This window comes from Plectropomus leopardus, chromosome 19 (genome assembly GCF_026936395.1).
Source record: "Plectropomus leopardus strain MGB_pleo_1.0 chromosome 19, ASM2693639v1, whole genome shotgun sequence".
Lineage (NCBI taxonomy): Eukaryota > Metazoa > Chordata > Actinopteri > Perciformes > Serranidae > Plectropomus > Plectropomus leopardus.
Window position 1 is genome coordinate 3,755,280 of NC_142194.1, and position 12,893 is coordinate 3,768,172.

The 12,893-nt window shown below is 37.1% G+C and overlaps 1 protein-coding gene across 1 annotated transcript; it reads left to right on the forward strand.

Annotated features, from left to right (window-relative positions):
* The first annotated feature begins 571 nt into the window (after positions 1 to 571).
* On the forward strand, positions 572 to 10,804 carry kctd2 (potassium channel tetramerization domain containing 2). Its single transcript, XM_042507962.2, has 6 exons — positions 572 to 1,276; positions 2,962 to 3,070; positions 3,400 to 3,491; positions 3,622 to 3,717; positions 3,868 to 3,993; positions 4,573 to 10,804. Exons 1-6 carry the CDS (start codon positions 911 to 913, stop codon positions 4,600 to 4,602), a joined length of 819 nt encoding a protein of 272 aa, XP_042363896.1. The 5' UTR covers positions 572 to 910; the 3' UTR covers positions 4,603 to 10,804.
* The last annotated feature ends 2,089 nt before the right edge of the window (positions 10,805 to 12,893 follow it).

A 12,893-nucleotide genomic window follows, 5' to 3' on the forward strand; every position in this document is an offset into this window, starting at 1 on the left:
TATATATATATATATATATATATATATATATGTGTTTTATTCGATTAATTTTTTTTTATATTGATGTTTTATTCATTATATGTTATTTTATTTGACCTGTCATGTATGCAACTTTTACCCTTGTACTGCTGCAACACTTGAATTTCCCATCTGGGGATCAATCTTATTTTAGGATTAGGGATTATTTTATTTTATTTTATATATATATATATTATATATATATATATATATATATATATATATATATATATATATATATATATATATATATATATATATATATACACACACACACACACACACACACACACACACACACACACACACATATATATATAAAATACTATTTATATATATATGACACGATAAGACACAATAATTACAAATAAGAATAAGAAATATTATTATAAGTGTAGTGTATCAACGATACATTCAAGAGTGGTGTTTGTGTAAAAGAGTTAGATGAGCTCTTTTTATTTGAGAAATGATGAACCTCTGCTGAATATTTTTTTAAGAATCTAAAATCCCTCTGATCGAACATCATTGTATTTGCTTTTATTTTGAAAACCGACGACACGGCGGAAGTAAACAGTAATCACGTTACAACCCGGAAGAATTGCCTTTCTCCGATTATCGTTTGAATAGACAAGAATGAGCGATTTATCCGCCGAAGAAACGATTAAACGCGACGCTGCGAACGTCGTGCGGCCTGTGAGAGTCGTTTTTGTGTCCTAATGTTCGGATCCGGAGCCGGAGGCGGTCGACTGTGAGCAGCAACGCCCTGATGCCCGCCGACCCGTCGGAGAAAAAGAGCTCCGTGTTTACAAATCGGCCGGAGGAGAGCGTTTCCCCGCAGTGAGTCGTTAGCTAACCGTGTGCGCGTTTTTTTGTTTTCAGACGCAGAAATAACATGGCTGAACTGCATGTCGTGGAGCCGAGCGGCACCGGCACCATAGAGCAGCCGGAGCACCGCGACGTCCGGGGCTCGGTGCGCCTGGCGTCGCCCACTCTGATGGTGCCGCCGCGGGGCAGCCAGCTCAGCCCCGGCGGGGTGTCCGGCGGCAGCGGCGGCGGAGGAGGACGCTCCGTGTTCGGGTTCCCCGTGAAGAGCAACCCGAGCTCCCCGTCCGAGCCGGCGGACAAACCGGGCTCCCGCTGGGTCCGTCTGAACGTCGGGGGGACCTACTTCATCACGACCAAACAGACGCTGTGCCGGGACCCCAAATCCTTCCTGTTCAGGCTTTGCCAAGAAGACCCCGACCTGGACTCCGACAAAGTGAGCACATGAACTGTCTTATTTAGGGACTGTTCGTTATTTATGGTGCAAAAAGGGGGAGGCATGTAAATTCATTTTTAAGCCTTGGAGAGAGTTATGATTTTATTTTTGGTTTTATGGAGGGTAACACAAATTTAAATAGTTGCATTTGTACTTATTTTACCACTGTTGAAGGCATGTTTTAATAATAATACTAATAATAACAAACTTTATTTGTATAGCACGTCTCATGAAAGAAATCCAGCCAGCGTGCTTTACAAGAAAGAAATGACATGCACCAACTGCTTCACATCAAAACATATAGAAGACAAAAAGACGTAAAACCTGCATGTAAAAATAAAATAAGAGCAGAAAAGAACATATAGAACGCATCTTCACATGCATAAAAGCCACCGGGAAATACCAGTAAAAGTAAGATAAAAATAATGAAAAAAATGAATGCACAGATGCACAACATAACATGGAAAATATAATAAAACCCACTGACATTATTAATAAAAATAAGCATAAAAGTTCAGTAAAAAACAACATGTTAAAGATGTGCAGCAGTTAGAAGCCGTTTTCTTTCAAAATCACCAAAATTACACCATTTAGTTTAGCCAGAAACTGTTCAAAAACTGAAATTATTGTTGGATTTTCACATTTCTGATGCTCTTTGGACACGTCATGTGTAGGACTGCAACGGTTTGAGACTTTCACGGTGTGATAACCGTCTCTGAAAATATGATGGTTTCACAGTATCACGCTGTTATAGAATTATTATTATTATCATCATCATCATCATCATCAGGTAAAATTACCCTTGAAGGAATGAAAGCAGAAAGTCTAGATTTGGTTGAAAAAATGTTTAATTACTACATTTCAAAACTTAAAGCCTTTTATTTTAATGGGAGTATGTTTAAAAAGTAAAGGATCAAGGAAAACTTACAGGATCTGAGTGTTTCCTGCATCACTGCACCTGTGTGATACGGCTGCATTCACTATTGTGATATTAGTCAGCCGGTAAATTTGTCTTCAAATTGCTAGTTTTGTCAGACAAAAAGCTGAAAAACAGCCTCCACTTGTTCATTTGTTATCTTAATTATGAAAGACTCAGTTTTCTCTCATAATTAGCCCCCAAAAAATGCCAAAGCCTCACAGCTGACAAGCTGGAACAAGGTAATATTTGGCATTTAGGGGTTAAAAGACTTTAACAGTGATCGATTACCAAGATAGTCAGAACATATCCCCAAACTGTTCCTGCGTGTGAAACAAACACAAAAGCGTAACCTGATTTTGTTCGATTTCGGCTGCAGTGGTAGGACTCACGGATTTTTGACCTCAAATATCTGTGAAATATAAACACGATAACATCGTCACAGTATGATTCTGCCGATAATCGATAATATCGATTCCTCATTTTACAGCTACGTCGCTTCAACATTTGTCCACCAACTCAACTCAGACATGTCTGTGTGTCTGTTCGCAGTTTCCTGTCTCTTACTGATACGATAACATCTGTGATTTTTTTGAAGTCAGCTGATGTCGGTCGGGTCGATGTGGCTGTTTTTGAGGTTTAATTTCTTTGAACTGAAACGATGATGATTTTTTTTTCTTTATTAACTAACTCGTTGATTTGCTTCAGTGAGGACAAAACTGAAATCTCCCCACAAATGTCAACTCCCTTTTTTTTTTTGTCCCTGCAGGACGAGACAGGAGCCTACCTGATCGACAGGGACCCCACGTACTTCGGCCCCATCCTGAACTACCTTCGACACGGAAAACTGATCATGGATAAAAACCTGGCCGAGGAAGGTAAAAAGTTTGTGGCGCTCAAACATCAGTGGTTATCGTTTTTTCGTCTTTAATCGTCTTTTATCACATTTATTCTTGTATTTTCTGAAACAGCCTTTTTTGGGATTTTTTGGGATCGTTTTATCACTTTTACTTCTTTTATAAGCTTTATTCTTGTTTGTTTATGGATTTTTTCGACTTTTTTCCAGACCTTTCTCTGATCAGCGTTTGTGTTAATCTTTATTTTTTTCATTCCTGCCACTTTGTAAACAACTGTTTTAAAGGTGCTATATAAATAAAGTTATTATATTATTATAGAGGCCAAATAATGATCCGTCTTTTCGTGTCAGGCGTTCTCGAGGAAGCCGAGTTCTACAACATTGCGTCTCTGGTGCGGCTGGTCAAAGAGAGGATACGGGACAACGAGAACCGAACATCTCAGGTGCAGAAAACAGCAGATAAATCAGCGCGGCAGACTCTCTTCCAGTCCAAATAAAAACCAAAATAGCTTTTTTTATTTGTGTGCAGATCAGTGATGTCGCTCTGTGTGCGGTCTTTGTCTCGTCCCTCAGGGTCCTGTGAAGCACGTGTATCGAGTCCTGCAGTGCCAAGAGGAGGAGCTCACACAGATGGTCTCAACCATGTCGGACGGCTGGAAGTTTGAGCAGGTGCACAAAACTAAAACACAGCTTTTTTATTTAATTTTTTATTCTCTCTTGTCAAGTTTGAGTTCGTGGTTCGGTTGTTTTAGAGCTGCAAAAACCTAAAAACAAACACTTTTAATATTTCGTGCCTTTTTGCGTTTTTCTTGTCCTCAGCTTATAAGCATCGGCTCCTCTTATAACTACGGAAACGAGGATCAGGCCGAGTTTCTATGTGTCGTTTCCCGGGAACTCAACAACTCCACCAACGGCATCGTCATCGAGCCCACCGAGAAGGCCAAGGTGAGACGTAACTGAACACGAGGCTGTTTGTTTGTTTGTTTGTTTGTTTGTTTTTTAACACTCATGGTGATAGTGGAAATGGCGTGTATTTTCTCCATATGCCAAACATGGTAAAAAAAAAGATGTCATCAGGTAAAATAGTAAAAATGTCAAATTCTGAGGCAAAAACCCAGAATGACTCTCAGAAATAACACAGCGCACGTTTTTCTGCTTTGATGGATTTGGGATCAAAAATGTCAGTTTGAATGGGTTTCAGTGGAGCATTTTTTGTGTTATTGAAAACACTGAAACAGTGTGTTTTAGACTTATTGTGCAAGCTGAGCCGGAAATTCACAGATTAAACAAAAATACAAAATCTTGCCAAAATTTCTGCCATATGCACGAACACAGCCGAAATGATTAAAAAAAGAAGAATGAAAAAGCGTGAAAAATGTGCCAAAGGTCCCTAATGGTTAAACGGTTTCTTTATTTCACCGGCAGCTTTATCCTTTAATTTCCTTCACGAAGTCGCACAAAAAAGTCAGATTTTAACGTATTTCTGTGTTTTCCACTGACTCGTTTCTCCGTCCGTCCCCGCAGATCCTTCAGGAGCGAGGCTCGCGGATGTGAAGAGTCCCGGATCCTGAGCTGAAACAACACTTTATCAACAAAACAATAACACGAACATTTCCTCCAGTTTTCATCAAGATCCATGAGTTTACCTCCCTCCTCTACCTTTCTGCCATCACCGCCTTCATCCTCCTCCTCCTCCTCCTCCTCCTCCTCCTCCTCCTCCTCCTCCTCCTCCTCTGGTGTGCCTTTCCACAGCGGGGGCTACCGACGCCCTCCTCTCCTCCAGTGCTGCAACGCCACCCCGACTCCCTCCATCGCCAGCTGTGGATCACTTTAAAAAGGGATTACAAGTGAGTGTTTTTTTTCCTCATAGCAGCTTTTTTATTTGATGGTCAGTGTGGCTGCGGTGCTGACTGTAGCCCCGCCCAGCACAGAGCTGCTGTCGTCTTCACGGTTATCATCGTCATCATCACCTCTGTCAGCAGACGGGAACACTTCCTCTGTCTTCGGCTCTTAGCAGAAATCTCCTCAGGACTCTCAAAGGACATAAAGGAATGAACACACCTCCTCTGACTGAGCCTCTTTACCTGATCACGGAGCCAACGCCGCCGCCGCCGCCTCTCTCTGCGCTCCTCAGCTGACGTCTGGGGCGAAAAAAAAATCAGAGATTGAGGTGGAGCAGTTGAGTCCGATCGCCGTGTTTGAGCCAGCCCGGTGCAGCTTTTCCTCCTCCGCTCTCTCGAGTCTTTACAAAGTGACATCATCTTCGGCGCCACTGAACATCACGGCGTCCTCTTGTTTCCTGCTCCTGGGCTCGATTCGGTCTGAGAAAAAAAAAAAATTTATGTGCAAAATGACTCAAAAAAACAAAAAAAAGAGACTACACCTGTGTACAATTTGTCAAGGCATGTGAGGAATCTATATAAATCTATATAGGCTACATGATGAAATTATATGAAATGCAAATGGTGTAATTACTGATTTCTGTATCATAGTTGTCATATATTTACATATTCTTCTTGGTGGGTGAGTCTATTTAACCCTTTGAAACCTGAAACGACATCACTTTTCTTGTGCTGCTCTCAGACGCCTTTTACAACCTGTTTAAACCTTTGAACTCTGGGTAAATCTGGGCGAATTCTTTCAAAAAACACGGGGGAAAAGGCAATGAGCAACTTGGCGAGAAATGCTCCACTAATTGCAAGAAATTAGTAGATTTAGAAAATAATTTTTTCTAATTATTGCAATTACATATTTAAAATTATTTTACATTAATATAATTTTCCTCAAGTACTTTTTCTGAATCTTGTTGCTTTGAAATCTTCCATAAATTGCTAGAAATTAGTGAATTTAGAGAATTATTTTTTAAAATAGCTACAGGAAAATGTCTAGGGAAAAAACTTTAACTTTAATTATCGTAATTCCACATTTAAAATTGTATTACAGAAAAGTTGCAATTTTCCTCAAGCACTCCAAATCTTGTTTTCCTTGAAATGCTCCATAAATTGCAAGAAATTACTAAATTTAGAAAATGATTTAAAAAATATAATCTAGGGAAAACTCTCTAGAGAAATAAGAAAAAAAAATTCAAATTATCATTCTTACATCTTTAAAATTATATTACAGAAATATTTTTAAAAATCCTTTAGCACTTTTTCAAACCTTGTTTGCCTTGAAATGTTTCATAAATTGCCAGAAATTAGTATATTTAGAAATATATTTTGAAGAAAGAAAAAAACTAGGGAAAATGTCTATGAAAAGGAGAAAAAAGCCAGGGAAAAACTATATATAAAATTACAATAATTACATATTTAAAGTTATGTTACAGAAATATTATAATTTTCCTTAAGCACTTTTTCCAAGTCTTGTCTGCCTTGTTTTGTTTTGTTTTTTTACTTTCTTTATTCATATTTCTTTTGTAATTTCAGTTCCTTTTAATACTTTTTCTAATTTCTTGTTATTTTTTGGGTCATTGCTTTTGTTGCTTATTCCCTTCTGCCCTCTTTTTTAAAGAAATCAAGCCAAATTGCTCAGGTTTCAAAGGGTTAAAGGACAGATAAAATATCGTTTTTTCACATAATAACCAGTTGTTCTTGAAGGTTTCCCGCCCGGTAACACGGATGTGTGTCTGCAGCAGTGCCTCTCTGCTTTCTGTCCATGACTGAAATATCACGTTTTTTTTTTCAGCTGCACGTTTTCTGTCATGATCCTCAAAAAAAACAAAAGGTTTCTCTCCGATATCCTACTTTGATCTCTTGCATATCTTAAAATTGTAATTAAGGATAAGGATCATGTGACCGGACAGGCGTGGCGTGGCGAGATTTGGACTGTGGCCAGTTCGTATGCTGCCTCAAACCCCTGAAGCACCCCCCCCTGCCTCTGTTTCCGGTCCTCAGCTTATCGCCCAAACGACCGTGTCGTCTCACTTTCTGCAGCACTTGTAGCAACCAACTGTGCTCCTCGCGCTTAAAGCCCCGAGATACCTGAGCCGACATCACGGCTGAGATTTGCTGACTGTAAGCGAACGTGCCACACGAGAGCCGAGCTTTTATTTCACATCTTATGTGGCGTTTTTTTTCTGTGCCAGCAGATAAGATACCAACACGGCTGATTTCTCTGGAAATATACTTGACATTCAGTTGCTATTTGATAGTGCTGACCCAAAATCAACGTTTTTTCTCTCTCACCTACGGTGTTATTTATCAGTCTAGATAGTTTGCTACGGTCGATATCTCCAAAAATCAGCAACTCTCACCAAAACAATGTAGACTGATAAACAGCACCACAGGTGAGAGGAAAAAGAACATTTTAGGGTGAACTGTCCCTTTTAAAACTTGTAACTTGAAATAACATGAGCTCTGACTTTACAGTGAAAATTAATATTTATAACGCTGATTTTATAGTTTTTTTTCAAATTATTAATTTATTTGCACACTTGTGCGAGTAAAACTGAATTAGCTTCGACTTTAGGTGTGCTTTTTTCCAAAACCGTAAGGGTGCAAATAACATGAGCTGAAGTCAGTTAACTGATTAGTCGGTTGACGGAAAATTAATCGACAACTGCAACAATCTTTTTTCTGTTTTATATCATTGAAAGAATTTAATATTTTTAGGTTTCAGATATTATATATGTTTTCTTTGGCTCTGGGAAAATGTAAACTTTTCACCATTTTTTTTCCAAAAAAATGATATTTATTTGTTTAAAAAAATTATTATTGTTATTATTATTTTTTAGGATGAGTAAATTTAGCATTAGTTTTAGCCCCAGAAGTCACCAAACTGTAGGGCTGCAACAAATGATTGTTTGATTTAATTTAATGATTTTTTTGTCAGAATGTGAGTTCCTAGATCGCTTCTTTACTTCAGTCAGAAACCCCAAAATATTCAGCCTGCAGTTGTATAAAGCAGAAAAACAGCAAATCGGCGATATTTGTGATATTTTGCCGGTTAAAATGACAAAAATGCGCAGGCAGTTTTCTGATGATCAGCTAATCGATTAATCATTTCAGCTCTCCACCCGACAAAAACACGCCGCAAACGTGTGAATATGTTGCTGTTAGTGGTGCAAACGTCATATCAGCAACTTAATGCAAAGTTTGAGCCGTTCACACATATCAGACGGAGGGTTGAAACTTCTCGTTGTTGCCCATCGTGCAGACTGAACTCACATTTTAAATCACCGTCCCGTAAACGCTCAAAAGGAGCGCCTGATCTTTAATCTCCGCTCACTTTGATGCACCCTTTTTTGTATAAAACATATTTGATGCAGTTTCGTTATATCAAGCATGAACAAAAAGAATGCGAGGAAAAACGAAAAGATCTGTACGTCCTCGCTGTCGTCCGTGACGCTCAGTCAGGCCTCGGAGCTCAAACTTTGATGTGACTTCTTCTTCTTTGTTGTTGTTTCGTTCCTCCTCTCGCGTGTGTGTTGTGCAGTTTTCTTTCTGCTGAGTCGTGAGCAGACCGCGTGCTGCTGAAAACGCCCAAACGTCTCATCGAGGAGCACTTTTATCCTCCCTTGTTTCTCTGGGCCTTTTGCAAAGCACCTTGGGTGTTGTTTCCCCTTCGTCCGTGTCCAGTGTCGTGCCTTTTTGACCTGTGTTGTGCACAGTTGTTCTCCCCCTCTTATCATGAGGAGCCTCTCACACCTTAAAAAAGCCAGGAGGCATCCACCTGAGGTTTAAATCGGTTTTTAGCCTGTTTTCTGATGTTAGTGTTTCAGCGAGAGGCGAGCCAAACAAACCCCGCCTGCGCTATCTATAAAAAGTGATTACCAGCTGCTGTCTCTGTGCCATCGCCTTTGAGCTGAATCCACCCAAAATCACTCCCGGAGGTTCAAAACTGTGTCCGAATCTGCTGCAGGGAGCAAACGGACAGCAGGAGGAGGTCTGTCAAAGCTTTGATCTTAGTAAAACTCCAGCAGTGCTCTTTGTTATCAGAAATCAATTTGACTTTAAACTCGCTGACTTTGGGCTTCTTCGTTTTTTCTTGAGTTGCATGCTGAAGCCATCGCTAATGATCCCCGTTCTTCGATGTGTGTAATCAACCTTTTTAAAGCACTTACTGTCACCTTTGTGGACCCGGTTTTATCTTCCCCTGATTCACAATTCGGTGGTTCCCAAACTGAGAATGAGTCTTTGTTTAAAGACTTTGTTTAAAAAGACAGGAGAGCAAAAAACTACACGAGTGATATTATGATATAAGACTTTTTTAATGCCACTCGGAATGAAATTTAAGACCAATATAACAAAAACATCAATATATTTAGGGACAATTTTTGTGAAATATTTACTGTCACTTTGTGACAGTAAATATGTGAGAGGAATTTGGTAAATTTTATATATAAATATACACACATATATAAGTACATTTAACATTGCATCATCAGAAAAACAATTATAAAATTAGTCTTTCCATGTTTTAGCAATTTAGGGCCAAACTGCAGCAAAGCGTTTAGCGTTTTCATGAAGAACTGTTGCCGTGTAAATGTTGCCTTATATTGTGAAAGAGACGTCTGTAAAAAAGGGGATAATATTTTTGTTAAATCCCTGTAAAATTACTCGTTTCACTTTTGGCATTTCATCTATAGTCTATAAAAGTCTTGAAAAGTAGCACAATTAAATCACTTCCCTGTTGAAGTTAGCAGAGCGCTGAACCGGAAGTTAGCAGCAAACGCTTTAGTGTACTTTCTCTATTGGCTCCTCGATTCAGAAAATCCAGATTATTTTATACCCGTGACATCAGACTTTTTTGGCTTCATGCGCCACAGAGCAACTTTCAGAAAAATGAACGCCGTATCCAGTTCTCTTTATACATCTATGATCCTGTGACAAACAGTTTGGGAACCACTGATGCTGCTAATATTTGCAATGTGATTATTTAAATCAAGCACCAGTTTGTTTGTTTTTTAAACAAAACAAAAACAAATATGATTTACTTTCACCCGCACTAGTTAGTCTACAGATTATGTGCAATTTTAACAAATCTGAAAAAAAATATATAGTATATATATATAAATATATCTCTGTTGTTTGGGCACGTGAAAACACGAGAGCATGCATTGTTCTAGAGATTATGACGTGTACTGTGTACTGGATTTTGTCTGACCTCTGTGTTAGTGCAAAGTGTGTGTGATGCATGGTGGGGGAGCAGAGGAAGGCATGGCTCTGTAGGTGTAGATTTCTTGTGTGGAGCAGTTGGTCTACAACTAGACATATTCTCTACTCACATGTCCTGTTTCTTTGTTGTTTTTGTATCTTCGTCATGTCAGTATCAGTAGATGCAGAATAGCTAGCTTCAAACTAAAACTAACCAACCAATCAGATCGCACCCCCACCCCCTTCTCGCCCCTGACCTCGGTTTATAAAGCATTTAACCTGCAGCTCAACACACGAAAAGAAAGATTTTTTAATCCATGGATCATGTTGCCAGTTAATCTGTAAACACCTGCATGCGTTTGTGGACATGCACACTTGTACACTCATTTAGAGGTATTTGAAAAATGTCACCTATTAACCGTTTCTTTGTGTTCATTTATCAACAGTATTGATGTCAAATGTGAATATTGTCAATGGAGACTGTGGAGAAAAATGTTTGGAAGCTGACAAAGCATATTTTTTTTTCGTCTGATTGTTTGTTTTCACTTTTATTTATTTTATATTTTTTTAATTTTGTCTACCGATGTCGTTTCTTTACATGTAACAATTTTAACAAAACCCAGTCTGGTTTTTAATCATAAAAATGTGTCTGTGTTTTAAAACTGTGGCTCACTGACTGTTTGTTGACTCTGTTTACTGTGATTTTTTATTTTTTATTTTAAAAGGAATAACTCAAGTTTTATTTCAAGAACATATAGAGATTTTGAAAGTTTTACCCATTTAATAATTTGCCTTTTTTCCACACTGTTCACAGTGAAGGGTAAAATCACAAAAACAGAGAATAAAATGTTTTAAAAATAGAATATAAATAATGTAAAAAAATAAAATTATAAAATACAAGAGGGCATATAAAACAATGAGAAAAATAAATATATAAAAAATAATTAAAAGAAAATATCTTTAATTAAATTATGTAGTGTTCAGTTAAAAATTTAATTAAAATAGCAGCATAGTTGTTTCTTTGGTTCACTGTTTGGGTGTATTGATCCAAATTGTACTGTTAAAATGACAGTTTAAATAGTATAAAATAGAACATACAAAAAACGTTTAAAAAATATATTTAAAAAAAATAAAATAGTGATTAAATGTCTCATAGGGGCCGGTCCTTTTTCACACCAATTAAAACAGACATTAGATTCACTTCTCCTCATTTTTTTTTACCATTCCCTAAAATCATCAGATCATGGTTCGATAAAAACATGTCTGTTCAGTAAACAGAACTTTAGATGTTGTTATTTCAGGAAGAGCCAGGTCACAGTGACCTGAAATGTGTCCGCAAACTGGTTTAATCTGAGTCAGAAACCAGTTAAAACAAGAACTAAAATATAGAGTAGTGGGTGTGCTATATGTGAAAATCTGTCATTTATAATGACATAGTTATACATTTCCACCACATTATTACAAATATTAGAAATATAAATGTATAAATACAAATAAAAGGTAGAAATAATTTTAAATCGAATTTTGTTCAAGTAAAAATTAATGCTGAAATAATGAAAACACATTAAAACACACCTGGGTTTGTAAATAAACCATAAAGTGATAAGTGCTACAAGTATCAAGCCATTCAAATCTAAGGGTTTCCCAGCTAAAAACGTTCCCACAACATTGGCTTACATCACCAACAAGGTACTATTATGTTTTAAAGAAAACATTTTAATCTAATGTTCAAAGAATGTTTTAAGGATGTTTAACTTTTCAGCAAAAACTCATAAAAATGTTTATGTTTGTTGTTAAAATATCACATTATATTACATTGATTAAAAGATGGTCTGCTTTGAAAACGTTCTTTCTTTGTTCTCGTGTAACATTATGGGAACTTTTTTTTTAAAATAAAAAGAACAGTATATGATCTGTCACCTCTCAAACTCACAAAAACATCTTCAAAATGTTGTAACGTTACGGCTTAGTCAGCATTTAACTTTAAAGGAACACTATTTGAAATGATAAACATCCTTAAAACATTCCTTGAACATTAAATTGAATATTACTATTATAATTATTATTGTAGCTTGTAGGTAACATTAGTTAACGTTGTGGGAATAACACTAAAAAAACAAATTTTAAACATTTTTTTTAACGTTTATAGATAATGTTACCTGAACTTTAAGAAGAACGTTCTGGGAACTAAAAGAAAACTTGCCACTGAAAACTTTACTTTACTTTACTACCAACAATTGCTAGCTGGGTCGGTTCAGGTTTTAAAATAGGGGAACACATATCCAGGTAGTAATTTTTGGTTTTAAAAATGCAACCACTGAATGGTTTAGTAACATTTTCAGTGGAAAGTTTTCTTTATGTGCCCAGAACGTTCTTCCTAAATTTTGGGCAGCATTGTCTATAAACATTTTAAAAAGTTTTTTTTTTTCATGATGATGATGATGATGATGATTATTATTAATTTATGTATTTATTCATCAATTATTATTATTATTATTATTATTATTATTGTTATTATTGTTGTTGTTGTTGTTGTTGTTGTTGTTGTTGTTATTATTATTAACATATATTACATTACATTTCCATCTTTAAAAAAAGGTGTGTAATCTCAGTCCTCAATAACATTTTCTGAATGCTGCTTTGAAAACGTTATTTCTTTGTTCTCATGTAACATTGTGGGAACGTTTCACAAAAGAGTGGGTTCAGATATCAACAGGGAGACAGTCCTCGACCGCAGACTGTACATAAAGA

Bases quoted from the DNA above. Each gene is read 5' to 3' on its own strand.
- kctd2 (XM_042507962.2), top strand. From the start codon at position 911: ATGGCTGAACTGCATGTCGTGGAGCCGAGCGGCACCGGCACCATAGAG. The intron at 1,277-2,961 runs GTGAGCACATGA...TTGTCCCTGCAG, and splicing joins CCGACCTGGACTCCGACAAA to GACGAGACAGGAGCCTACCT. The intron at 3,994-4,572 runs GTGAGACGTAAC...CCGTCCCCGCAG, and splicing joins AGCCCACCGAGAAGGCCAAG to ATCCTTCAGGAGCGAGGCTC.